General features: G+C 39.9%; 1 protein-coding gene across 12 annotated transcripts in view; it reads left to right on the forward strand.

Annotated features, from left to right (window-relative positions):
- The window catches only part of KCNMA1 (potassium calcium-activated channel subfamily M alpha 1), a 676,533-nt gene that overhangs the window by 349,629 nt on the left and 299,122 nt on the right, over positions 1 to 27,782 (forward strand). For 8 of the 12 annotated variants that reach the window (XM_049789616.1, XM_049789609.1, XM_049789610.1 and 5 more), the window contains exon 4: positions 27,489 to 27,582. The exons of 1 other annotated variant lie outside the window; for it this stretch is intronic. In XM_049789616.1, the coding sequence (XP_049645573.1) occupies positions 27,489 to 27,582 (94 nt within the window). Of the gene's footprint in view, positions 1 to 14,014; positions 14,039 to 27,488; positions 27,583 to 27,782 lie in introns of all 12 variants that reach the window. 3 more of the 12 variants (XR_007503281.1, XM_049789614.1, XM_049789608.1) reach the window with 2 other exon arrangements.

Consider the following 27,782-nt stretch of genomic DNA (forward strand, 5'->3'; position numbering starts at 1 on the left):
TCCATGAGTTTTTCATTTTGCCTACCAAGATTTTCAATCCTGTTATTTCAGTTTGGAATTTTCTCATTTATATTTTAATATCCTCTTGATTCTTATTTGGGTTAGTTCAGTTTATTCCATGCTTTCTTTGAATTCTATGAGGGTTCTCCATATTTCTTCTCTAAGCTCCTTATCCGAAAGGCTAAATATTTGGTTGGCACTTTTGGGTTATCAGAGCTATCATCTTCATTCTCTGTGCATGGTGGAGGCCTGTGTTGCTTCCACATTGCCATGCTTGTAGTATGATGTTTTCTACGTGTTGTGCTGGGGTTCATTGACAAGATGTGTGTGGCCACGAAGTGGAGTGGAGTGGCTGGGCTCCTTTGGTTCTCTTTGTGGGCAGGTTCAGCTTATCTCCTTTGATGTCAAGGTCTAATTTCTAAGTGCTCTGTAACTTGAGTCTAGAGCATCTAGGCTCCTTTCCCATATAATTTATTATACAAAAAAAAATAGATCATTTCTAATTTAGAGATATGTTAATAACAATCTTATTTGACCATACAGTTTCATTCTTTAGTATACATCCTCAGACCTTCTTCACATTCCTTTACATTTATTCTGTAACTTCATAGAATTCCTTTCCCCCGCCAATACTCACAACTCTATTATCTTTCATGCATAAAACACACACATACTCTTCTTTTCTAACCTTTTATTACCTCTTTATCCTCCTACTGGGTGGTCATGGCTGCCACTGGCACCCAGCTTGGAACACCAGACAAGGCCACTCTTGGCTCTGTGCTCCAGTCTCTTTCTTTGCCTTTTTTAAATCCTCCCCCAGGGCACACCAACTTCCTACGTTAGCACCCTAAAAACCAGCACTGTAGCTCTAGGAAGGAAACTTGAAACTTCCCCTTTTCAATTTGGAAACAAATTGTTAGACGTTCTTATACCTAGCAGGTTCAAATAGTCCTTTATGGTACCAATTAAACCTTTAAATAAGTTCTATCTTTTGGATATTGAAAAATCAAGTACCATTACATTTAGATAGCTTTTCTAAGATTACCATGATCCATTGAAATTTTTACACTTAAAGCTATCTTAAGACCAAAATTAAGTTTGATGTGGCAAAACATGGCAAAACATGTAGCAGAAACATGAAATCAAGTAACCATGATGATATCATGAATTCCCATAAACTGAACAGTCTATGAAGCCAATTACAGTAATTTGTAAATATTTCACCAATTATTCATTCTTAGAAACCACTACAGTTGAAGAAGCTTTCTCTTCACTTGAATGTTAAAGTAGCCCAATTTTTCTTCAGGTAGTTATCAGAAGTTTACTCATTAGCCTACAATAAGTTAAAATTATATAATCTTGTAGAAACCACTAAAATTAAAGCTGCTTTTTGTTGCCCACTTTGATTAGTTTTAAAACAGTCAATTTTTTCCTTTTCTACCATCTGTTATTTATAGATGACTCCTTAACAAAGACTAAATAAGTGTCCAAAGCTGAGGAATTTCTGAGGAGGGGAGAGAGAGAGAGAGAGAGAGAGAGAGAGAGAGAGAGAGAGAGAGAGAGAGAGACAGAGAGACAGAGAGAGACAGAGAGAGACAGAGACAGAGAGAGACAGAGACAGAGAGAGACAGAGACAGAGAGAGAGACAGAGAGAGAGAGGAGAAAGAGAGGGGAGAGAGAAGGGGGAGGGAGAGAGAGGGGAGAGAGAAAGAGAGATAGAAAGGAGACCTGGCCATTCTCTCTCTCTCTTTTTTTTTTGGTTTTTGGGCCACACCCAGTGGTGCTCAGGGGTTACTCCTGGCTGTCTGCTCAGAAATAGCTCCTGGCAGGCACGGGGACCATATGTGACACCAGGATTCGAACCAACCACCTTAGGTCCTGGATCTGCTGCTTGCAAGGCAAACACCACTGTGCTATCTCTCCGGGCCCCCCCCCCCCCTCTCTCTCTCTTTTTAAGCAGAGACTTCTTAGCATCTTCTCTTGAAGGTTTTAATTCCTTTAGGTCTAAATTTCCAAAGTCTCCCATTGCCCAATGCCTTAATAGTTTGTTTGTTTGTTTGTTTTTACTAGCCTAAGAACCCCTTTACTGTTCATATCAGCATCTAACTTTTCTACTGCTCTTCTCCAGCTAACTACCATTGTTGGAATAGGAGCAAAGACAGGTGACAGCAGGACAGTAACAAATACACAAAATGAAGCAAGACATACATTTCTTTCCACTTCAAGCTGATTCTACCCATACCACAAAGACAGACGAATTGACCATGAATAAAAGAGGGGCCCAAATATATGAAATATGCTCCATGTCTCCTCTAAGAAATGCAGGAGGGCAGCTGAGGTTGAAAAAGGTGAACGTTTCCAGGGAAAATTGAGCCCTGTTGGCTGATTGAGACTGCCTAGTGTTTCCTAACTCTTCAATCCTTCTTCTGGGCTATTTCCAGGGAAGCAAATAAAGAGCTCTTCTAGTACTAGGCCTACAAATTAATGTTGACAACAAAGAAAGACACAAGAATCAACCACAAGCACTAAAAACCACACACTTGCCCCAATGCTGGGAAAACCCTATATAACCATAGACACCTCCAGGCAACGTGTCCCATTGGAAATCAGGCTGAATTTGTCTATTCTATCTACAAGGCTTGATAATACCAAAATTCTTAAGTAAGATGACAACACAAAAGACAAAGAGACAATGACAGTCCACCCTAGCAGTAACAAGAACACACAGGGTGCCCAAGACAAACCACAGCTTTCACCACATTCCCCTTAATTCCACAGCTGTTGTTGTGTTTCCTGAGCCTGAATTTCTTGCTGTATTCCCTGAGAAAGGAATGGGGTGTTCCTGCACTTCCTTCAGCCCTAGGAAGCAATATTTCATTCAGTTTTTTCCCTTGGGCTTCTCACCAAAGCTCCATTTCTGTAGGCCTGTACCTGCCTCGAGGGGGTTCCGGACCACGTCTATGGAACCTAGGCAGCTGTGCTGGTGACCTAGTCAATGTTATTCAATCCTGGATAAGCCACAAGTGTTAGGATCTGGAACTGAAGGGCAAGATCACACAATTGAAATAAAGCAAAGCTTTATTTCAGTCTACCAGCATGCCCCAAGCTGACTGGCCATGGCCTTCTCCTGCAGAAATGAACCCCCTCCCCAAGGGCTACAAGCAAGTTTATATAGGGTTTTGCACAAAAGGCTACTTCATCCTGTTATCCTATAAACTGATTGGCTGATAAATAGGGGACTTTCCACAGTTGTGATTATCTTAGCCCTAACAAGATATATGCTATGGTCAGGTATTCCAGGGTAATGTCTATAGTTTCTAAAGGCTTTCTGAGCTATGAGAGAGTGGAGAGAGAAAGAGTGAGAAAGAAGAGAGAGATAGGGGCTGGTGAGGTGGCACTAGAGGTAAGGTGTCTGTCTTGCAAGCGCTAGCCAAGGAAGGACCGGGTTCGATCCCCCGGCATCCCAAGCCAGGGGCAATTTCAGAGTGCTTAGCCAGGAGTAACCCCTGAGCCTCAAACGGGTGTGCCCCCCCCAAAAAAAAAACAAAATTAAAAAGAAGAGAGATATAGCTGTGAGGTTTTTGCAAATGGAAACTTATTCTTGTTGGCCTTAAATCAACAAAATGGAATCTCTTCTGTTCTAGCTCCATGAAAGCCAAAAATCTAACCCAGTTCTGCCATGTGCAAGGCAAACACCCTCCCCACTGTGCCATCACTCTAGCCCCTGAAATCTCTCTTTAAAAATAAAAAAGATGCTCATCCTTTCAAAGGATCCCCACCTTTTGACTTGCTTAATTCCGGGTCTTTCACAGAGGAGGTCTCAGAGCCATTTAGCATCTGAATTTTGAGGATGTAGTGTTCATTCTTAGCATAGGAGCTTGATTTGTTTAAATATTTAGTATCCGAGTTCAAACTCTGGGCCTTATGTATGTAAGATTTCAGTTTTAAAGGTGAAATGCTTTGATTACAGACACTAGGAAGTTACTATGTTCCCAGCAAGTAAGATGAGAGCTCTTTGGTTTCTGCTATTGGGCAGGGACCCTTCAAATTATGCCACATTATTGCACATCATAATTGTATCACTGCACATCATAACAAAAGAATTTCAACAGTTATTATTGTACGTTCTAATTATGTGATTACTCAGTCATTCACCAATTACATAATTATATTTAATTACACCAATTGCACAAATAAACGATAGCCAACTACAAATTTACTTAAAATACAATCCAGAGCTGGGAAGATATGGGAAAGTGCCCCCAAAACAAGAATAGAAAACAAGAAGAGGAAGAAAGCTTGCGAGACCAATTAGTAAGGGGGAAAAATGATGTGAATTGGACAGACCTTTAAGGATAATGTCAGGAAATAACCCATCTGGAAGTTTCTTGTCATTTCCCCCTTCAACCTGGGATGGTTTTAAGAACTGTGTCTGTCAGAGTCAGGAATTTGATCAGCCTTTGGCAGGCTTCAAATAGTAGAGGATGCTCTTGCTCTTTTAATAGGAGCAAGTGAAAGCAAAAATGAGATAAGAACTGGTGTGAAAGGGATGGGAACGAGGGAGAGAGAAAGGGGCCATGAGAGTGATGTTCAGGAATTACAATCCGAAGGTAGGATTGAATCGCATCTCAAACAATTTCATTTGTTTCGTTGAGCTTTTGTGTTTATACCTTACCCAGTTGCTATTTCAAACTTCTTTTCTTCAGCCTTGATTTAGTCCTCAAACTCCTTTGAAATTTTTTCTTTTGGGGTCAAGCTATTTTCAGATCTAAAATGTGTGAGATCAAATATTAGAAAGAGGAGCTCTTAATTTGAAATTCTGAATGAGCTTATTATACTCATTACTAGGTATTGTTTTGTTGATTTAGGGGTGGTGCCCAGCAGCAGTGCTCAGGCACTACTTCTGGTTCTCTCCTCAGAAATAATTCCTGGCAGGGGATCATCAGGATACTGGGGTTTGAACCATGTGGGATGCTTGGGATCAAACCCAGTTGGGCCATGCACTAAAGCAAACTCCATTACCACTGTATTCTTTCTCCAGCTCCATATTTTGTTTAAATTCTCTTTGGTGATTGGGTAGTTCTGAACTACCCCATTGAACCACCTTAACAACTCAACAACTTGAGGCTAGATCCTAAGTCACCCCCCTTTACTCTGAAGGCATGCCAGAAGATTGAGGCAGACTTCCTCTGATTCAGGGCACAGTGTCCCAAGAGTTAAGTTCCTAGTCATAATTTTCTCACCTTCCCTGTGCCTGGAAAAAGGACTCACCCAGAGCTTTGAGGGATGAGTGAGTGAGTTCAAGGTCCCTGTGGAGGTGGCACTGAGCACACATCTGGCAAATTGGGCCTGCTGCATTTGTACCCTTACAGAGAGATCTAATTGGTAGGTGCCATTGAATCACATCTATGCTTAGGGAAAATTACCTGCTGGGCTTGTCTGGGTACCACATAAGCACTGAGCACCAGGTTACTTAGCATCTGATTGGGGGATCTTACAGAGTTTTTAGGAAGAGGATGACTTCAAAAGTGCAAGTAATGATGGGTGCTAGTAGGGAAAATTGCTGCAGAAACCAGTCTCGGTGTCAGGGAGGGTCAGACTGGAAGTTTGCTCTACTCAGCTCTCACCTGTGTTACACATCAATGCAAAAAGGCCAGTGAGGGGGATGGGAATGGCCTTTTTAAAATCTGAAACAAAGACACCTTAGCACATTTTTTCCTGGGCTTGTCTGCAGCAAAGACTCAGGGACTTTCATCTAAAAATATCTTCCCTGTGGTTGCTGTGGAGTTTAAGGACTAAAATTCTGCTTCCCTCTCCTCTGCTGCTGTCATTCCTGGATATTGAGGTGGCCACACACATGGCTCTGAGGCTCTGGTGGTATAGTGATGTGAGAAATCAAGCAAGCAGATGCTGTGAAATTGGAATGAAGTGAAGGTGGTTGGTATGGAACATTGCAGCCCAAATCTCTTTCTTTATCTCTCCCAGCCCACATGATCAAATAAGGTTCAGCTGACACTTAGCAACAGGGTACAGTCCTCTTGCCACTCTCCTCAGAGGAAGCTCAGGGTGTGCAAAAGGAAAAATGAATTCACAGTGCCCAACAGCTGATGCCGATTTCTTGGTGGCACAGAGGAAGCCTAAGCATTTTGCAGAAACCAGTCAAGTCATGCACCTATTGTCATCTAGATTCTAGGGTTACCACTATCCAGCATCAGTCATTCCGGATTTGCTCCTGGAGCAGAAATGCCAGCACAAAAATTAAAGTGGAGAGTGATGATGTGGAAGAGCAGGAGCAAGAATTGTACAGAAGCTCTTCCACAATGAAGCATTTCTGCAGGCAATCCAGGCTGTGATAAGCTCAGGGAAAGAGTCTATTAAATGCATACCATAACACTAAGACACCAGACAGTCTGCACAGAACCCTTCAAAGAAGGGGAGCATCGTTGCCACAGGGTCATTTATCAGAAGCTCCACATTCAGTCTATGTCTATTATATCTCCATGTGCTCAGTTAACTTTCTCAGCTGACCAGTATTAAGAGCTTTGAGCCCCAATTTTCTCTCTTCTAGCCCTAGGAACAGTTTCTATTTGTTGTGAATTTACTGTTTGCAAAGCAAAGCTTTTTACAAACTTATCTGATTCCACTCAAGAGCACTTATGGTGGATTTTCTCCATTTACCTGGTGAAAGGAAACCTCTGAAAGGTTTAATGATTTACCGACTTCACAGTGGATCACTAATTGGTGTGAAGGTAACCTCAAGCTCAAAAACTAGGTCCTAAGAAATGTGGGTCTGTAAACAAACATCAACACAGGAAATTATACACACAGTGAAAGAGGGGCAAGAACAGATTCAGGAATTCCAACACTCAAGCTAGGGATCGCAACACACAAGCCTTCCACTTCTAAGAAGGAAAGCAGCTTAGTGGAGGAAGAATAAAGAATGAATGCACTGCCTTCCTGAAACCTGGACTTTTATTTGCAAGAACCAGACAACACCCTAGATGAAGAAGAAATACTAAGGAATAGAAGGAATAGTAATACTAGGGAGGGACCCAGTAATCCAATCACCAGATCAAACTCTAGGGTAGAGAATGGATACTAGTAGGGGGAGACCTAGTAATCCAAACACCAGATTCTCCCTAGGGTGGAGAATGAAAACTGAGTAGGTTATTACTTAGTAATCCAACAAATTGGAACCAGAATTTAGGCCCTTCCTATGATGTCAGAGCCCTGTTTCTTTTTAAAAAATATAATATCTTTATTTAAGCACCATGGTTACAAACATGTTTATAGTTGGGTTTCAGTCATTAAATCTACACCACCCTTCACCAGTGCCACCAATGTTCCCCATTTTCCTCTTGACCCACCCCCTGCCTATCTTTGGGACAGACATTCTACTTCTCTTACTATTCATTATCATGATAGTTGTCAGTGTAGTAGAACCCCGTTTTTTAACTTCAGTCTCTATCACCCCCCCTCACATGCCGGTGTCTATATAATCCTGGTTCATTTAAACTTCACACCTTGAGTGTGGAGGACTTGTGTGGGAAGACTCACATTTATTTAGGTGGTCTATTTTTGGTATATAAATAGTCAAAGAGCTTTGGGTTGTCATGGAACACAGTCTGTTTCTTCAATTCATCTAGGAAAGTGATTGGCAAGGAAGATTGGAAGAATGTGATTAAGTAAAAGCGAAAACATAGATGTTCACTATTCTGCCTCATACATACAGAGATTAGAGAATGTGAAATTGCTTTGTGTCAGAATCAGACTTATGAGAACCTTGATTTGGGTATAAAAACTATATTTTCACAGGAACATAAGTAAGTCTCTGCTCCTACTACTTGTCTTACTCATGGTTTTGTTTGCTGTAAATTCAGTTGCCTGAGCTCAACAAGAGCATGAAAACATTAGCAGAATGAGATATTAGGAGCAAGATTATGTAACTTTTGTTAAAAGATATTCTTAGTTGTTCTAGTTTAGCTGTAATGAATACATATTGCTCCTAATTTATAAGATTAATTTTCAGAGGTAGTAGATAGGAGAAAATTAATATATAATATATTTTATATGTTATATATTATATATAATCTGATAATGAGGTTTTATGAGAGATACACTCACAAACCATTATTCTCCATGCACTTAATCTTAGTGAAATGAAGAACTTTAAGCTTCCTTCCCTATCTTCTCACTCTCCCTCCTTTCTTTTCACTCTTTATTAATTAGCCAAGTTTTGACTGTCTATTATAATACTAGATCTTTAGCTAGATTCCAGTGAAATCATCGACAAGCAAAATCTGCTTTCATGGAACTTGCATTCCAGGAGAAATGGGATATTTGGAAGCACAGGAAAAGAACTAGTGTGTGTTTGGCGAATTGTGACAAGAGGGAGAGTGATATAAGAACCAGGCAGAAGCAAGAGAGAGCAGCAGAGAAACCTGCATTTAGTATGGATCCCACAATTGTCCAATGTTTCAGAAGCTTTCATCAAATGAACCCTTCCTTGATGCATGCCACGACTGTTTTGAGTACTTGGCATATTTTAACTCATTTACATTTTATAGCTTCACCCAATGAGATTTTAAACCTCTGCACCATATTGAAAAGCAATGAATTCCATGTCAGGTTGATACTTCACAAAACTTTTACCCAGTTAACTTGAATTAGGGCCTAATGGCATTACATTATATTTTATTTTCCAGAGTAATGATGCTGTTCTAATTTAATTGTCTCAGGACAGTATCTAAATTTTGAATTCAGTAAGAGTGTTTTATAATTAATAATCTACATTTGGGGGGCCTCCACAGCTATGTTAAGGAGGCTGGGGGTGATCTCTTGGTGATATTTTGCCTTACAATACTTAGTCAGATGGTTGGGTTCTTGAAGCCAGCAGTACTGGGGATAGAACTCAGGTCATCAAACAAGACATCTGTATCCCATCTTCGGATCTATCCCCCAGCCCAATCATACTATTTTTTATTTTTTATCTTTGGGTCACACCCAGCAGCGCTCAGGGGTTACTCCTGGCTCTATGCTCAGAAATCACTCCTGGCAGGCTCGGGGGACCATATGGGATGTCGGGATTCGAATCACTGTCCTTCTGCATGCAAGGCAAATGCCCTACCTTCAGTTTATTTGTGGTCGTGGAAAGGGTCTGCACCTGTAAAAGAAATGGGTGGGAAAAAAGGGAACCACCAAGGATTCTGATTATGGTGTCAATTTATTTTTGAAATACCATGACTTATATAGTTTTTACACAAAGGGAAGAGGAGACAATGCAAACATTTGTCAAGCATGCATTTGTCAAGCATGCAGTTCAAAAGGTTTGGCATGTACCTATTAATTTGATATAAGTTTCTTGAGGAACATCCTATTATCACACCAAATGCTCTATCTATAGATCTGAGTTTCCTGAGCCAGAAGAGTGTGACCTTATGGTTCTTTTGATCTGTGTCAACTCATGGCCAGTTGGCACGTACACAATGTATAGCTCAATTAAAGGACAGGCCTGTTAGAAAATGGCAGTTTGCTACAAGATGGCCATTCTGAAGCTTAAAATCTTCTCTTGACATGTCCTCAGAGGAACTGGAAAATGGATCTATTATCTCCACAAAGGGGAGGCTAGGGAGAGCTTCCTGAAAAAAGTGACTACTTAAAATGTGAAAGTTGGGAGGGAGTTAGAATGGGTGTGAAACAGAAAGGTTCATTTAGCAGTTTCTTCTTTCTCAGTCTGTTCCTTCAACATGGTGGATGTTATGATGTTCATTCTCTCAGATGCCAAATAGTTCTGCCCATCTTCTGTCTTACAGTAGTAAAGAAAGTCCCGGACTATGGGAAGATGTAAAATCACAGCAATTAGGGTAGGTTCCTATTTTTACGGTATGACTTTCCTAGATCCTCAGGGAGGTCTGAATTACTCCTTTCAAGCAGCACTGGATATTCATCCTTTTGACAGGGAATGGGGATATTCCAGGTCACTTCTGTGCTCAAGCCACCTGTGGCAAGTGACAGTGTGGATTTACCTTACTCATCTTTCAAGATGAGTTGCACCAGCTCTTTCTGCATATTAGCGGTTGAAGTCTCAGTTCCAGGAGATTTGATTTTTTTGTGTATTTATCTATTTTTGCTTTTGTTTCCTGTTGAGGAAACATGTTCCTTGTAAGTTTGAAACAAGTTAAGATCCATCATTCTTGCTTTATTTGGACCTTGATTTTATTTCTGAGAGAATTGCCAAGGATATGTTATATTTCAGTAGGCAAAGTGGAATTTGATCCCTGGGATTGAAAAGATCTCTTCCTTTAACTTGCAATTTACCTAAGCCTTTACAATTTGATAATTAAAAATCTATTCTCAACTCCTTTGTGCTTTCTTTAAAAAAATTCAAGTATCTTTAGGGTAGAGACACTCTGTATCTTTTAGGCCAACAGAATTTCCTTTCTAATTTTCCCAATATTTACTGAGCCTATGCAAAAAAAACAACAAAAACAAAAAAAACAAAAAAAAAACATAAAAACTTGTCCCCCCATTTTTATTTAAAATTTAAAATTTTTTATTTTTAATTTATTTTTCTTCTTTTTCTTTTTTACTTTTCTTAATTTTATTTATATTTATAGATTCTAGAAAGGAGCTCCCACCTGCCTTTTTTTTTTTTTTTTACAGAACCATAGAACATGAATCATCTTGTTCTGCCTCATATTTCTATGTCTTCCTACAAACTGAGAAAAAAATAAATGGGATCTAGGGGCCAAGAAGCCTCAGGAGCATTGAGTGAAAATAAAAAAATGGTCAAACCTAAATACCCAAACCAAAGGCAATGACAATAGAATCAAAACCCAAACTAAACTAGATACACACAAAAGAGACCTGTTATACTACCAGTACAGAAGGCTAAGGTTGCATGCTGGGAATTATTGTGGAGGGAGGTCATTACTGGTAGTGGGAATGGCCCTAATTCACTGTCTCTCTGAACTTTAAATTCAACTGTGAAAAACTTGTAATTCAAAAAAGTCCAAGTATCTTTTAGTGTAACCATTTCCCTTAAGTGAGTATCAGTTATTGGCTCCTGATTATGATTAGAACTGAACTCTTGGATAGAGTTGACATAGGCAAGATGTACAAATAACTCAAATATCCAGTGGCAGTTGGGTGGGTTGGTTATCTACCAACAAAATACTATTTTAAGCCCTCAGGAAGGATTAACTGGAGGGGACTATGAAGGTTGGCTCCAACTTTTATTTAGAGGCTGCTTTCCAAAGAGCATAGTGACTGTTCTTTCTCCCGGGCAGGTCCCTTTCAAAGAGAGACCCATGCTGTCATTTCTACACTCCAGTAGATGAGGAGGGTCTCCATAGGAAAACTGTGCAGTAGCTAACAGTTTTAAGTGTCTGTAGACCCTAATGCTTTCTATTGAAGAATCCTTGGCAGCATCCAGCACTGAGACAGACTAGTTTCATTGTTATACCATGATAGTTTCCATCTGTTTGTATGGGTACATTTTTCCTTTTGAAAGATTTTGGTTTTTCTTTTGTTGGGGGACTGCACTAGGCAATGCTTGAGTGACTTCTAGAGCTCTGTGCTGCAAAGCCTATGCTACAACCCATAGTAACTTTCCTTTGAATTTAATTTGAGAAATTAATCTCTGCTATCCTTTTGTTTATCTTCTCCCTATGGTCAACAGAGTGAATGTTCTAAAAGACAAAGGTAATAGCAGTTATTACTCTGCAATGAAAATTCCATTGGCTTCCCATTTTTTATAGAATAAAACCACACATGCTGCCAAATCACATTGCTTTTTTTAAGTCTCCTGTATAGCCTCATTTCTTGCCAATCAGCACCTTACATAGGCTCCAAGTCCACAGTGTTTCTCTCTATGCTCAGAATGCACTATAGACTTTTAAGGCTCCAAATTTCTTTCCACTCTTACTTAATTCCTCTGCTACAATATCTTGTCCTGCCTTCTACTCATATATTTGCATCCATGACTCAAGACCTCTATTGGCTTTTAGGCAGAAACATTTTTTTATTTTCAGACCTCCTCATTTCTCACCTATGTTTGATGACTAGTCATTGTATGAGCTCAAAGTGGTATCATCTTTACTCTAGATCAGAGCCACTAGTGAACATTTTACATCTACTAATTCATCCATTACTCTCAATCCTTTATGGAAGTAGGTTTTATTTTCATTTTGTACATGAGAATACAGAGGTCTAGGAAGAAGAAAAAACTTTCCCAATTACTTTACAATTTGATTGGCTATTCTGTATGACAGTAAAGGATAGTCAGCAAGCTTAATTTTTTACTTTTTATTTACAATTTTTTTGTCAATTTATATAATTTGTTTAAATTTTGTTTAAATATTTATTTAAAATATTAACTTGGCAGTCACATCTGGCAATATCAGAGATTACTATTGGCTTTGCATTCAGGAATGACTCCTGGCAGTGCTCAGGGACAGATAGGATGCTGAGGATCAACCCTGGCTCAGCTGCATGCATAGCAAACACCTTACCCACTATTCTATCTTTCCAGCCTCTCATCCAAATGTTAAAGTAATGCATTCTTACACATATGCTTCCATAAATTAAAATCCAGGTGTTTTCCTCTACTACCTAGTAAATGACTCCCAGGCCAGACCCATATTTGATGGAATTGTATGTCCATAAAACTAGTGTGCTTGCCTGACAGTAGAGAACCTCAGAGATATTGGTTGAATGAATGTGAAGACTTTTGCTCAATGGTATAATTATTTGGCAAACATGTCCATCAACATAAACCTGTGTGTATTTTTCAGGCTTAAGAAGGAATAAATTGTGATAAAGTGGAAACTGCTGCCTCTTGAGTAGGAGGAAAGTGATGTTGGGAGGAATCCTGTCATTCATTTTCACTATGCACATGCATAGTGGAGAGAGTTTCTTGCTTTCCTGCTGTACTCAACTTCCTTCGCTGGGTTGTATCCGCATACATGCACAGGGTCTGGAAAGCTGAGCTTCAGCAAAACTGTGATAGAGAGAGAAACCTTACTTTCCTTTTCCTATCAACAATAAGGACCAAGAGAGAGAAACCAAGTTGTGATGAGATCACAGTTTTGTGAGTTGTGCCCTGTATTTCAGAGCTCACAGGAGGCAAAAGGGGAGGAACCAATAAAGCAATTCTAATGCAGAGTAGGCAATTTACAGAAAAATAGTCCTCGAGAACAGATGAGAACTCACTGGGCTCCTGTTGAATCAGTAGTGCTTTCTGTACTTGAAGAACTTTACACTTTTTTGTTTTCCTGTGCTGAATTGATGTTGATTTAAAAAACAACCTGACTTTAGGAAATTTCACTCCAAATAAAGATTCCACGAAGTGGTCAATGTATATGTGTTGAACTGATGTCATTTTGCCCTGCCTTGCATGTTGAGTTGGGGGGAAAAAACAGCTTCACACCCCAGGGTTTAACAACAGGTTGTAGGTGACTGTGTGAAAGTGGGGGCAAAGGGGTGCAGTTCATTGATGGGTCTACCTGTACCACCCTGAGGTTTCATGACATTTGAGTTTCAACAATACCATGTTAGGTCCTGGGGAGTGAGTAACCATGAACACTCTAACCCAAGTGTTAAGGATGTTGGCACTTAACTCTTGTCTTATTTATCTGACCAGCTCTGCTTCTCTCATGAACTGTAACCACAAGAACTCATGGTGTGTATCTTTGCATAACTTATACCTTGCTTCTCCTGAATTGTCAAACATCCTGCAAATCATGGTTGATGTCCAAGACTCTAACGAGGTGATTGATTGAAGCAGCAAACCTTATGCAGAGAAGGATGGTCAGGGAAACCATCTCATCTGAATAATGGCCAGTTCTGTCCTTGGCCCTCCTCTGTCTCTTTCCTCCGTACCCACCAATCTACCCTTTCTCATGTGTAATGCCAGTGCTCTGTACAGTGTTCTGTTTCTAGCAGTTTGAACCTGTTCTGCCCGTGTCTTTCATTGCTGAAGTAACTCACCTCTCTCATGTCAACTCTTACCCAGGAGCCGCACTGCAGACTCTTTGATGTAGGTCTTTTCTGCATGGCAGCTAAGGCCAAGCTGTGGTTTATCATTGCATGATGCAACCTCACCCTTTTGGTTGTCACCTCCCAATTGGCCAGTTTCCTTTCCTGCACTGCCCATGCATGCTGCGTGCCTCCCCCTTGAATGCAATGAGCATATGCATGGAAGTGAAGCAGTGAGCATTGCTGTCTCTGAAAGTGCTGGGATTTAGGGTTCTCTTTGTATATCCTTGTGGGTCCCCAGTATGCTGTGATGCTGCCAAGGCCCCACTGTCACCTTGACAACTTAAGGCTAGAACCCGAGGAAAGGTAGAAATGAACCTCTTGGTTTTCAGGGGATACTGGCAAAGAGTGATGAGTTGAGAAGCCAGGGTCATGTTCCAAATAACAACTTAACCTGACAACGAGCCTCACAAATTCCCAGTTCTCCGTGGATGTTCCCCTGCCAATCAGCAGGGCAGCCCTTCTTCATGTCTTTCTGAAAATGGTACCTACTTTGGTTTTGCTTTTATTATAATAAATGTATTCAGGTAGATAAAAAAATACCACTTTAACTTAATGCCCTAAGAATCAATGACTTTAAGAAAAAAAGTGTGTATAGAAATGCCACTAACTCAACTTCTAAAGAGTTCCAACAGTGACAATGTAGAAAAATATTATAGTTAAGAGCTTGCTAGTATTGCATTCAATATTATTGATGAGTAATGCAATTATTTTGTCTTGAACTAGCTTTTGCCATAAGGCTAGCCAGTGAGTTTCTTCCAAAGGTTTACTCTTTTTTAAACATGTGTACTGACCTCTTGTTTTTGTTCCACTTATATTATCAAAGTAGACTTTTGTAAAACACAACTGTCAGGGCCCGGAGAGATAGCACAGCGGCGTTTGCCTTGCAAGCAGCCGATCCAGGACCAAAGGTGGTTGGTTCGAATCCCGGTGTCCCATATGGTCCCCCGTGCCTGCCAGGAGCTATTTCTGAGCAGACAGCCAGGAGTAACCCCTGAGCACCACCAGGTGTGCCCCCCCCCCAAAAAAAAACCACAACTGTCAAAGTATGGTTTCTTACTGGATCGTTATGCTATCTGACCTAAATAAAAATTTAGACTTTAGACCTATCTTGTCTATCAATTGGGAATAATGATAGGGTGTAAGGAATTACCAAGTGAGATCTTTAAAGGGAGAAAACAACACTTCCTAGAGGATTACTGAGAGTCTTCGCTTCCCAGGGCCTATTGAAATGATGTCTGAAGCAGTCAGAAGAAAACTCGAAGACTTTCTTGTGTTTATTTTGCTCTAATGAATAATGATAGCCGCAGATCTGGGAGATTGTAAATTGAAGCTCCATTTGCTTCACCCCTCCATGTCTAGAAAATATATTTGTTCACTTTATAAAGTATATTTTGCTTAGAATTTCATAGCATCTAATTTTTGTGACCAGGATAAAAGTCCTTTGAATAAAAGCATTTCCTTCCTGAGAGGAGCTCATGTGGAATTTTCAGTTAGACCTGTACAGACAGAGCAGATGGTCTTGCCTTTACTGAAAGGACTCTCCCATTCCCAAGCTTTCATCTGAGGGTTGGTAAAGGAAATAAAGGCCTCTCCTTTGTGAGATCCTTTTGTACAGGCACAAGTTCCTCTCAGAAAACCCCAGTGCTTTTAGATAAAATGAAAGGCTTTCTGCAAACCAGTACAGAGTGGAGATAAGTGGGTCCTTTCATGGAGACAAATCTGAAGAAATCACTTTCCTAGGTGCATCCTGATTCTTTCACTGAAGTGTTTTTATGGTGATAGGGAAAACAGCTCTAGAGAAAATAAAAGAGAAAGCAATATAATTAAAAAAAAAAAAGAGGAGAACAGCAGGAGGAAGCAGGGAAAGAAGCAGGGAAAGAGAAACTTCACTCCATGAGTATGTCATTCATGATCATCTTTTCTAAATTTGGATGCAAAAGTCAAGTGGACACCCTTGATATGGTGAAATGAGCTGATATTTCTGAGGGCTAAGCAGCATCATTTGCAAAGTGATTTCTAATCTTCACCAGAAGCAAATGGCAATGGTGGAGTGGGGGGAATGAAGAGAAAAGAATGTTCTGAGAGACGAGAAGAGATCAGTTGTAGAAGGAAATCTTGACAAACTGATCAAGGTCCTAGGGCTTATTGGGTCCACACAGATTTCCCTGCTAACAATGACAGTTGGTTTCTAAATGCCACATTGGCCATACCTGATTTTCCACAGTGCCGTTGCTCTCCACTTCCCACCTCACTTTCTGGCATTCTCAATGACTTCTAATCAGCAAGATCTAAGGCTCTCTGATTTGGCTCTGAGACTTATAAATTTGAAACAAAAAAGTTATTTTTTTATTTCAAATTTATTTGTTTCAAATTTATAATAATATAAATAGGAATATTTGCAAACTCCCTGCCTCAGCTGTCAACCAAAGTCCCAGGGAAGGAACCAGCTTGTTGGGAAGAAACCAACTAGTTCAGTGGTTGGCAATCTTCGGCTCGAGAGCCACATGTGGCTCTTTACACTTTTAATTTGGCTCTTCTGTGTGCCGGGCGGCATCTCCACAAGTCAGGATTCTGCTCCTAGCCTCTGTCAGTGCATGCCCTGTGTGGCTCTCAAAATAAATTTCAATTGTGGTTTTGGTGAAATTTGGCTCAGTTGAAAAAAGAAAAGGTTGCTGACCACTGAACTAGTTTCTTTTTTATATATAATAAAGGCACAATTGTTTTCTATAGCAGATGTCAGAAAGACTAGTATCAATCAGTCACCATCTCTCTGTGTCTCCTTTAAAAACAAAAATCCTTCACAACAATAAAAAAAAAACTTCAAAAAGTTAGTAACAAAACTACTGAAAATATCCTTTTAACATTACCTCTGATTTCATGGGTAACTTGTAAATAATATCAGGGTCCTGGAAATCTTGGAGGTTATAGTTATAGTGTTTTCTAGTCTTTAGAATGATGGAGTAGCTCTTTGTTTCATTTTCTCTCCCTGCCCTACTTCTTAAAGGCCTCTGAAAATAAGGACAAGCACTGACACTCTATCAGTAAAGGTTCTCAGCTGAGGTCCCTACTTGGTTCTTGTGCTATTCTCCTTGGGTACAGATGTCCAATGTCATGATCTCTTAGGTTGCTGGTAAAATGATGGAGTTTGTTTATGAAAATGGGAACATAAAAGAGTGACCACCTCACACCTCCTTGTTCTTCATGTGTAATTAGACTGTCCATGGAACCAGCTGGGATAAGCTTCTAGCACCTCCATTCTAAGCCCTGGTAGGTGGACAGACAAAGAACAGGAAGATATTATCCAGGCTGTCAAGAGTGAACAGTGGCCTCAAAGCCCAGTTCAAAGACACATTTGGGAACATAAGCAAAGAAAGACAGTGGTGGAGTGACTTGGCACTACTCTGAAGAATGTAAAGCAAACATAGAGGAGCAGGCACAAACAGGGAGGGTTGAATGCTGGGCCCACTGACAATCCAGTGAGGTCTCACAGTGACCTGGAAGCCTGTTGTACTGTGGACATCCCAACACACCTTCTTAGACTGGCCCTGAGCTTCGTCTAGCCATTAGATGTTAAGGTGCTTTCTCCTGGCATATCCCACTATTATCTGTGTATTTATGAGAACTTGAGGTAAACATGCCTTAAAAGCATCCCAGGATTATTTCTTGAGATTGTTCTCTCCCTAAGAAAAGGGAGACACCAGGAAATGGCTCTCTAGGAATTGACTATTAGTTATTGGCTACTGGTCAAGGAAGAGTCTTTATAATCCTCTTAACTCACAGGTGGCAACATTTAATGTCCAGATAAAAATGCTTCAGGGGCAGAAATTACTGGTAGGATAAACCCTTGATTTCTGTTTTCTCAGGTCAAGTTGGTAGACATGACAGCAATATGGCTGATATTAACAGAAATACCATCCTCATACCAGGGCCAGTGATCTAGTACAGTGAGCAGGATGTTAACCTTGCATGTGTCCAACCCAGGCTCCCATCCCCAGTACCACATATGGTCCTTAGAGCCCTGCCAGGAATATTGCCTGAACATAGAGCCAGGAGTAAGCCTGAATACCACCAAAAAATATAACATTCACATATCAACTTTATGTCTGAATTTTCTACTCTATTCAGAACTGGGCTGCTTCTTTTCCTCCTCTGATTATCCTCTTTTGTGAGTAGTCCCAGAATGTAGATGACATTGGGTATGTTGGAAGCAAACACTTATACTAGAACAGAGGAGGGCTATGGATATGGCATATATGGGCATGGATGGACAAAGTTGTGTCCATCCACAGGCTTTACTACCTGCCTGTACCTGGCTCTAGATGAACTGGGTGTATTTTTGTAGTATTTATATATGAGTGTGTCTGCACTAAGTGCTTTTGGTCATGTTATCCATCACTTCTACTAGATAAACATGTCTACTGAAGACAAGATGGCTAAAGTCAGGAGAGGGCAAGAAGGCAGGGAGAAAGACTCAGCTGAGATAGGGCTAGACGGTTCAGGAAATGAATGCAGTGCTCACTCAGCAAGACTCAGTTTTATGTGGTAGCTTAACTCTGATTTATTCCATCAAAGCTCCTGGCAAATATGAGCTCTAATTCTCCTCCAGTAACAACTGTTATTGAAATAATTGTAGTATGGAGACAAGCTGAAGAAAACAAGCATTAGTGGGTAGATTGTCTTGGCCATCATTCCAAGAGTCCAACAGTGAAGAAATATATGAGTCTTCAGATGCAGAGCTAGAAGAGATATTTAGAAAGCATATAAGCAGTACATCCCCTGTCTTTTCTCTAGATGCATGTTAAAACCCAACAGGCCAACAAAATTCTCTCCTCTGCTATAAACCTGTGAAAAGAAGAATGCACAACCTCTGGCGGGCACTCATTCAAGTGACTCACAGCTTTCTCTGTCATGAAATCTTGGTTAATTATTTAGTATTTATGAGACTGTTTAACTGTCTTCACGGACATATTCTTTTTCCAGTGTTTCTCTGGTATTCCCAGTGAATGCTCTAATATAGAGAATCACACCAGATGTTACCTCACTGCACATCCTATTGGGCACTTGACTTGCACAGAAACACCTGACAAAGAGGCAATAAAGCAGATTCAAATGGAAAAAATTAAGTGTGAAATAATTGATTCTGTTAGTTCTTGTACAGTTGGATTATTGCTTCTTTGATGATTTCTTTTCCAAATGGCTCTTCTTTACACTGTGGTTATTAAGTTTTGAGAATGACTTTCACTTGTGCCATGCTTGATATTTCCCACATGCTCATCATCTGCTATTATCCTCATGAGGGTATTTGAAGGTTAGATCCTTCTCTCCAGTTTATAGATGGGAAAACCAAGAAAGAGGCCTAGCTATTTGTTTACAATACTACATGGTAACAGACAGCAGAGCTTGCACTTAAGCTCTAATATGAACTCCAAAACTACCTAAGTGCTAGCTGCTTTTGAGGTGAATGTGCAAGGCCAACCTATTCCTTCTGATTGACTTATTTGGATGCATTAATGGATGCAAAGAAATGGAATGAAAACAAGAAGCAGCACCTAAAACTTAGGATATTGAATTTTTTTAGGACTTAGGATAGTGTCATAAGAATGAAACTTTATCACTTGAATATCATACAAAGAAAGTACTTGTATATTTCATTCATTAATCCAGTGCATATGGAATGGATGTATTTTGTTGAGTTCATCAATAATTTATATCCTTGTCGCATAGAAGAATACTTCAATGCTAAGGAAAATTATATAGGCAGGAACTGTGGGCCTTATCATTGTGCTAACAATCTACCATCATAATAGTTTCAGGATTCTCTATGACATGCGAAGCTCCAGGAAACTGCACATAGAATTCAGAGTCACAAGGGTGTATATGATACCCATTTGTTCCTATACATTCCAATGTGGCCTGTATAAGACATACTGTTTGTGGCTATTGGACCAAGTCTCATCAATTGAACTGAGTTATAATGAGAAAATTGCAAGTGTTAGTAGAGCTATTGATGCAAACTCATATCTGAAGATTTCTCCTCAAAACCATTAATCAACTCACCTGGGGTCACAAAAGGTTCATACTGCAAGTAACAAAAAGTGTTTTCTATGTCATATAGGAGTTGTTACCAGGTTTAAGAAAAATATTTTAAGATAAAACTAAGAGCCTAGTTTAAGTTGTTATTATTACTACTGATTAATGATTGAACCAAAATTTACCCAACAATGATATTTTATAAGAGAATTTGTCCAAGGTATTTAGGGGATAAAGTCATAATAATTGCTAGAAGAAGAGACAGTTCTATTTAGTAAAACTAATAAAATTGACACCAGTTTTGATATACATGCCTCATCCATTTGTAAACATTCAAATTGCTGATATTGGAGGGAGAAATTCTAAAGTGCATTAATCAGCAAAGTTAAAATTTAGCAGCAAAATTAAAATGGAGGCAGTAGGATAGGAAGCTTTCCAATTGGGTTTTGAGGTAGTCCTGTCTAAGTCAGATGCCAGTGTTCTTTATAAAGATGATTATTTTTTCCAATGGTTAATTAGTATCACCATTGCTGTTATTAAAAGATTTTTTGCATCATAAGTTTATATGGATATTAAAATTACTTTCAGAATAGAGTATGTTGCAAAACATTGTCTGCCCCTATTAAAATGTCTTGACCTCAACACATAGTTATTATTGCAATGCTTTCATTCTTATTTTGTAGGCAAGAAGAGTCATTTTGCTTATCCAAGCTATGCATACATTTCTAGGGAAACCAGTTAACTTAGTGTTACTCCTGCTGGGTTTCAGAGAGGTTCCACAGTCCCACATGGACATGATGGTCACTACATATATGTGATAATTACTTTGATGGAATTAAACTGGAAAATTACTATTTGTCTAGTCCATAATTTAAGTGTTTAGTGTACTCACAACCTATCACTCATTTCCATGTTCATTTTTTTTCTCCCAGAATAAGAGAAGGGGAGAGAGAAATGAGGTGGCTGGATGGCTATCCAACTTTATCCTATGTATGACAAGGCCATCTTTAAGTAGAGAGCCTAGCCCTTACCATATGGCCTCAGACTCTTTGGTGCTTCAACATCTAATGGCCTCAGGAAGGACTTCTGTGAGTGAGAAATGTCTCCCATGACCTTTTATAGAAGAGGGTTGGCTACAGGTTACATCAGTGGTTGCCAAATTATTTGGCCTACTGCCTCCTTTCCAGAAATCCCTTAATGTTCAGCTGATAATCTGCCTTCTTTAAGTGACCAAAGAGGGAGTGCCCCCAATTGTATCTGAAGCTTCTACCATCCTCTAGATCATTCCAGCACCTCTGGAGTAAAACACCAAGTTGGATGGTCAGTTTCCTTGGAATTTTCCCAGGACATTTGACAGATGCAAGAATTATTGTAGAAGGCCATTTGACTTTACAATTAGTCAATCAGCCACTTGTTTCTGCATAAGTTCCAGGCCAGGTCTGTGGATGGGAAAAGCTGCTATTTCATCTTCAGATATGTTGGCATTTCCCTGGAGAAGAAAGTTGGCAGCACAAAGAGGATGGAGCCTCTGACCCAACTCCACCACTTAGCAATATGATCTTGGCTTGGGAGCCACTGTATCTTTGTAAATGGGGGGGGAGTCTAGCAAGCTATCTACTTAATTTTGTTGAGTTATAAGAACCAGGAACCAAAGGCTATACAGTTGCCAGTATTATTCTATGGGATTGAATAAGAGTCAACATTACCGATCCATTTAGAAGTCCTTGCTCCTAATATTAAAAGAATACAGATATGATCAATGAAGACAGATATAGATCAGTGAAGACACAAGTCATTTACTGAGTCACACCTGTGGCTGGCCTTGAAGATTGCCCCAGGTCTGAAGCAAGAGGCAAGAACATTTGAAAAGGTCACACAATTTCTAGTCCTGAAATCAGAAGTCTGATGATATTCATAAGGTAATGAAGGTGCCACTTCTTGGTGGCAAAGGGCTTACTCTAAAAATAGGATAGAAAAGAGAAGAATTAGATTGAGGTTGGATTTTTAGAGACTTTACTACCGGGCTTAGAGTTGATGTATGAGGAAGGCAGGAGCCATGATGGTGGAGGAATGACATCTTTTAACTAAATTAATCTGACAGCTTGGTGTGATGTAGTGAAAAGTAGGGCATCATTAAGTTTATTGTATTGATTCTTGTCTGCAGTGCTGTGAGCCTGAATGTTGGTGGCCTCTAATCCTAGTGGGATTCCAGAAAGCTCCATCCAATTTAAAAAGGGGACTGGGCACAAGAGTTAGAAGAATTTAAATGCTGGAAATTCTTGTGCCAAGTGCTATTTGGTTGCTTAGCTGGTCCCTTCCCTTTCATGTGGTTCTTGAGTAAAAAGTGCCTCTGACATTTGCTGTTCTTGTTGTTTCTCCACAGGCTTCTCATTTCTTTCTCTTACAAATGATGGTCTTTTATCATCTTTCCCCATCTATACTCCATCATTTCCCCTTTTAATCTTAAACTAGGAATGTTTCTCCTTGGGCATTCTCTGCTTGTTAATTGGAATGCCATTGGAGAAGCTTGCTTTCCTGGCATGGTAATTACTTTCCTCTATCTTCTAAATCCCCTCCCCTCTCATTCACATCTGAAACTGAAAATATCTATTCAACCCTTTGATCTTAGCAATTAGTTAAGTGGGATGCAGCTGGTAATCTGGAGGCGGGCTCGAAAGCTTAATCATCTCTGCTCAGGTCTGAATGGGAACCTTCTGCCTTAGCATCACCTGTAATTAGTGTGTAGTTGTTAGAAAGTTCTCTTGGAATAGTGGTTCTCCAGAGATCCCAGATGAGCAGGAACATCTGGAAAATGGTTAGAAATACAAATTCTTGGAATCAGAGAGATAGCATGGAGGTAAAGCGTTTGCCTTGCATGCAGAAGGTTGGTGGTTTGAATCCCGGGATCCCACATGGTCCCCTGAGCCTGTCAGGAGTGATTTCTGAGTGTAGAGCCAGGAGTAACCCCTGAGCGCTGCTGGGTGTGACCCAAAAACCAAGAAAAAAATAAAAAGAACAAAGAAATACAAATTCTCAGGATTTCACTCCAGGATTTTTAACTCAGACTCTAGGAAGTGGTTCCACCAAATGTTTTTGCAGACCCAGGCATGAGTTGAAATTTGAGGATACTGTCCAGGAAAACTATCTTCCCAGTGAGGTAATGGTGGGCTCAGGGAAAAAGCAAAAGAAGGAAGAGGATTTCCAAACTCACTGAGGGAGTCGAGACTTTGAGAAGAGGCAGCTTCGCTCTGAGTGGGCTACAGAACATTCAGAACAGCTGCTAGAAGTAAGATTCTTGTTCATGAACTTCCGCTCTTTGGGGAAAAAAATCCAAGTAGCGATTGTATGCCCAGTCCTGGAAGTCATGTTCCTAGGTTTGTGTTTAGTAAGTATTAGATACTTCTGCTCAAGGCTTTTCATATTGTTCAAAATTACAGAAAGAGATCTAGTCCCCTCTTTCTGGAAGGCTCATTTTCCTCTTTGGAGACACCCGGAGACTGAGTCTAGGCTGCTTATTGAGGAAAGCAAATAGGAAACAATAGGTCAAGAGGAAATGTGAACTGAAATTTCAACCTCTATCCTAACACTAGCTGTTTATCCCATTAGAAGCAGCCCTTCATTGAAAGTTTTTTTTCTTCCTATGAGTCAAACAGATCAATGGAACTCAAGGTCATCAATTGATCAAGTATTTTTTACAGCTCAAATAATTAATTTATTACTTAACTAAGAACAACTTAAGAAAAAATTAGTTTTCTACTCCAGAATGAGAGCAATTTAAGTTGATAAGACTTCCATTCTCTCCCTCCCTATTGAACCTGGAGAATGGGTGCACCCAATCAGAATGCAATATAAATTTAATTGTAATGCAATCATTGTTCACTGTACTTAAAAAAAGAAAGGCAATCTCTTCTGTTGTGTATGTAGCAAAGAATCTTTTCTACTTTACACAAGAAAAAAGACTTTGTATTTTCTTCTCTACTATGAAATGAGCATTAATTGCTGAGATAAAGTCTCTTTGGAAGAAAAATAAATCTTGGCAGATATGGCCAATCTTTTGGTTGTGAAATTATATGTTTTGTTTTGTTTTTACTTTTTGGGTCACACCTGGCAGTGCTCAGGGGTGACTCACTGTGCATCTAGGGATTACTCCTGGTAATCCTGGAGACCATATGGGATACTGGGGATCAAACCCAGGGTTGACCTGTGCAAGGCAAATATTCTATCTACTGTACTATCTTTCATTCCAGCCTGTGGAATTACATATTTTGTTATTTACTAAATCAATTAATTTCTCCATGGGTTGTTTACACTTGGAGGATGAAATGATGGTATTTTAGAGTCTCTCTACTCTATAGTCTCTGACTCTCTCGCAGCCTAGAATTTTCTTCCTCTCTTCCCCTCCTTTATATTCTTGGACTGTGTTCAAATTATTGAGTAGCTTCAGCCTGAGTCCAAGTAGCCACCAGAACCAGCATTACTGATCCCTTTCATTATTTATGCTCAAAATTTAGGACTCAAGGAATGATATGAAACAGTAATTAAACCAATTCTAAACATTTGAAAGAAGGATCAGAAAAAAAAATTTGTTCTGCATTTAATATTGTTCTCTGTAAATCAGAGCTGCTATTTCATGGTTTTTCTTTTCTTTTTTTTTTTTTTTTGGTTGTTGTTTTTACTTCAGCCTCCTCTATCTTTAAGCCTCCCTATTGTTGCTTTTGGGTATTGACAATATATTCTATCAACTTTGTCAAGGCATAATGGACAGAGTTTGTTGCAATAGACTCCATTACTCATTAGACTGCCTGCTCCTGTTGGACCAATTATCCTCAAAGTCAGTGACCTGGAATCTCAGACTTACTATTCCATTCTCTTCCCCAGTCTAGCAGAAACTTACCCACCATCTCCCCAGATACTTTTCAAATTTATTTTCAAATGAGCTCCAGAGAGCATGGAATTATGGAAGATAGAGAACTCATGGTAACCCCCCCCCCAATATACTACCAAGGATGTTTTGCCAATAAAAACTTGAGGGCAAGAATAAGATTTTTATTTGGTGTTGATGAAGTGGTAGTTTTTCGACATATATGTGGAAGCCAAAGCTTTCTTTTAGTCCCTTTGCCTGTTCCTAGCTCATTCTTTCTTACCTCATTTTTTTTTTTTTTTTTTTTTTTTTTGGTTTTTGGGCCACACCCGTTTGACGCTCAGGGGTTACTCCTGGCTATGTGCTCAGAAATCGCCCCTGGCTTGGGGGGACCATATGGGATGCCGGGGGATCGAACCGCGGTCCTTCCTTGGCTAGCGCTTGCAAGGCAGACACCTTACCTCCAGCGCCACCTACCCGGCCCCGTTACCTCATTTTTAACACACACACACACACACACACACACACACACACACACACACACACACACACACAATGGCAATGCACAACTATGTCAGAGGGTACAAATGAACTCATGAGTGCAACATTTACTTGCATAGATCTGTTCTCTTTATCTTTCTCATACACACATTTTCCCATGTGTGTTGCACATCAGTTGCACATCATCAGAGGATTCTATAGCACAGGGATGAATTTTCTCTTCATGACCTAAATCTTATAATGGATTTCCTGTCAAACTAATTTATTTCAAGTCATTGCTACTAGAGTAGCTAAGAACTTTGTAACTTCAGACCTTGTAAGCCTGCTTCTTGAAACAAAAAATGTCATCATGGCTTGGAAACTACAGAAGTATCACACACTTTAGGTATGGGTTTTCTTTAAAAAAAAAAAAAAATTCCTGTGTAAGAGCAGACAAAGAACCAAGATAGGCTGTAATGTTTAGCTTCTCCTAGTCCTGCCTCCTCTCAGCATTGGACCAATCCCACACTGTCTTTCCTCCTACTTCCTTACTTTAGGGAAAACTGGCAGTCGAGTTTCTTTTCAGAAGACCTGTCAGTTTATGGTTTTTTGCTTAGTTGGCTTAGTTCTTAAATGCAAAGATAGATGACTCTTACTACCTGTCTGGAAGTTTCTCTGCATATTTGTGATTTGGGAGATGACATCAAGGGCATGTTTGACTTATCATAGAGATAAAAATTGATAAACAAATGCATGTCACCTGTGGGAAAGTCCCACAGTGCCTGACCCACCCTGCCCTCTCTCAATGGTCCCGCATTCTCTAACTGCCTGTTGAACAATCAACGCATTCTCCTTCCAGAAATACAACTATACTAACTGGTATCCCATAGGGTGATTTCCAAAGCAGTGGTGTCAGAAATCTTCCATCCTGCACTTTTCCAGCTTGCCCTTTGCCCTCTCCTTGCCTCAAGGACCAAGTTGCTTCCCTTGGGTAAAATATTTTGCCTCTGTCCTCCTCCCTTCCCCTTCCCTCACTTTCCCTTTCCTTTGTTCCCTACTTCCTGTTAACAATATACTCTGAATTTTCATTCACAGCTTTGGGATGCTTATGAGGCTTTCCTGCTTTCCACCCTGCCCAAACCTTTGGGACTTTTCAGACACTGATCCTGGAATCAGTTTGACCAGGGAAAGCACATGGAAGCCATGTACCAGTTTGTATAGTCGTACCCTTTTGAAATGCCTACTCTTCAACATAGCAGAGGATGCTCGGGGTTCGCATTGGCTGCTAAAACACACAAAGCCAATTAACCTGCATGCCAAAAACAACACAACACAAATAAATAAAAATAAACCTAAAATGAAATTAACCCTTAGAGTACTGCTTCAACATTTGGGTTTAATGACCTCGAATTTTGCTGATTGAGCAATGATTTTTCCCCTCGATCAGATTTCTTCACATCAAGTTCATATTCAGTTGCTTTAACCAAGAATATCAACCAAGCCCCTCTGCTCCACAGCTTTCCTGAGATGCTTCTGGGTCCCATACGATGAACCCACCAAATGATGACCTTGACCAAAGGTCTTAAAACACAACCTCTTGTGTGTTATTGAAAATGGGCTCCTTTTTCAAGGCACTAGAGCTTGTGCAGAATTGATTTTGGCTTTGCTGTATGCCCTCTAAAAGAAAGAAGACAGTTCTTTAAGGGTTAATATGAACTGAAGGAATTTGGTGATCTCTCCTGCTTGTCCTTCCTCTCAGGTCTCTGCATGATCCTATTTAGATTCTTAGCTCAATTGCTGAATGATGATATATATATGTATTATATATATAGAAAAAAGAGCATACATCTATGCAATCAAAAAGACAACAGAACTAAACACTGAATGGTTGAATGGGCCAACACCCCTTGCCCATGCTTGCTTGACTATCCCAGGGGTTTAGAAAGACCAAATGTTTTCTTTGGGGGTAGAACTTTTGTTTTATCCCTTCCCCTGAGCACAATCACTGTACAACCTGGTGGAAGTGTTAATGCTGCTTTTCATTTACCTTCTGCTCTTTCTTCTTCCTGTTTAATAGCCCCATAGAATCCTGCCAGAATTTCTACAAAGATTTCACATTACAGATCGACATGGCTTTCAACGTCTTCTTCCTTCTCTACTTTGGCTTGCGGGTAAGTTTACACTACAATACCCTGGCTCTTGATGGATATGTGAGTTTGTACCTGGAACCTGTTTTCTCAGAGGCAAGATGAAGCATAAGGTTCCCTGGGAAACAACAGACCTACTTTTTTTTCAGGCTTCCAGGAGGCCTCTCCTTAGCCAAACAATTTCTAAAGTACATGTTAATTTTGTTTCAAGTAGGAAAAACATT

Source organism: Suncus etruscus, chromosome 15 (assembly GCF_024139225.1).
Source record: "Suncus etruscus isolate mSunEtr1 chromosome 15, mSunEtr1.pri.cur, whole genome shotgun sequence".
Taxonomy (NCBI): domain Eukaryota; kingdom Metazoa; phylum Chordata; class Mammalia; order Eulipotyphla; family Soricidae; genus Suncus; species Suncus etruscus.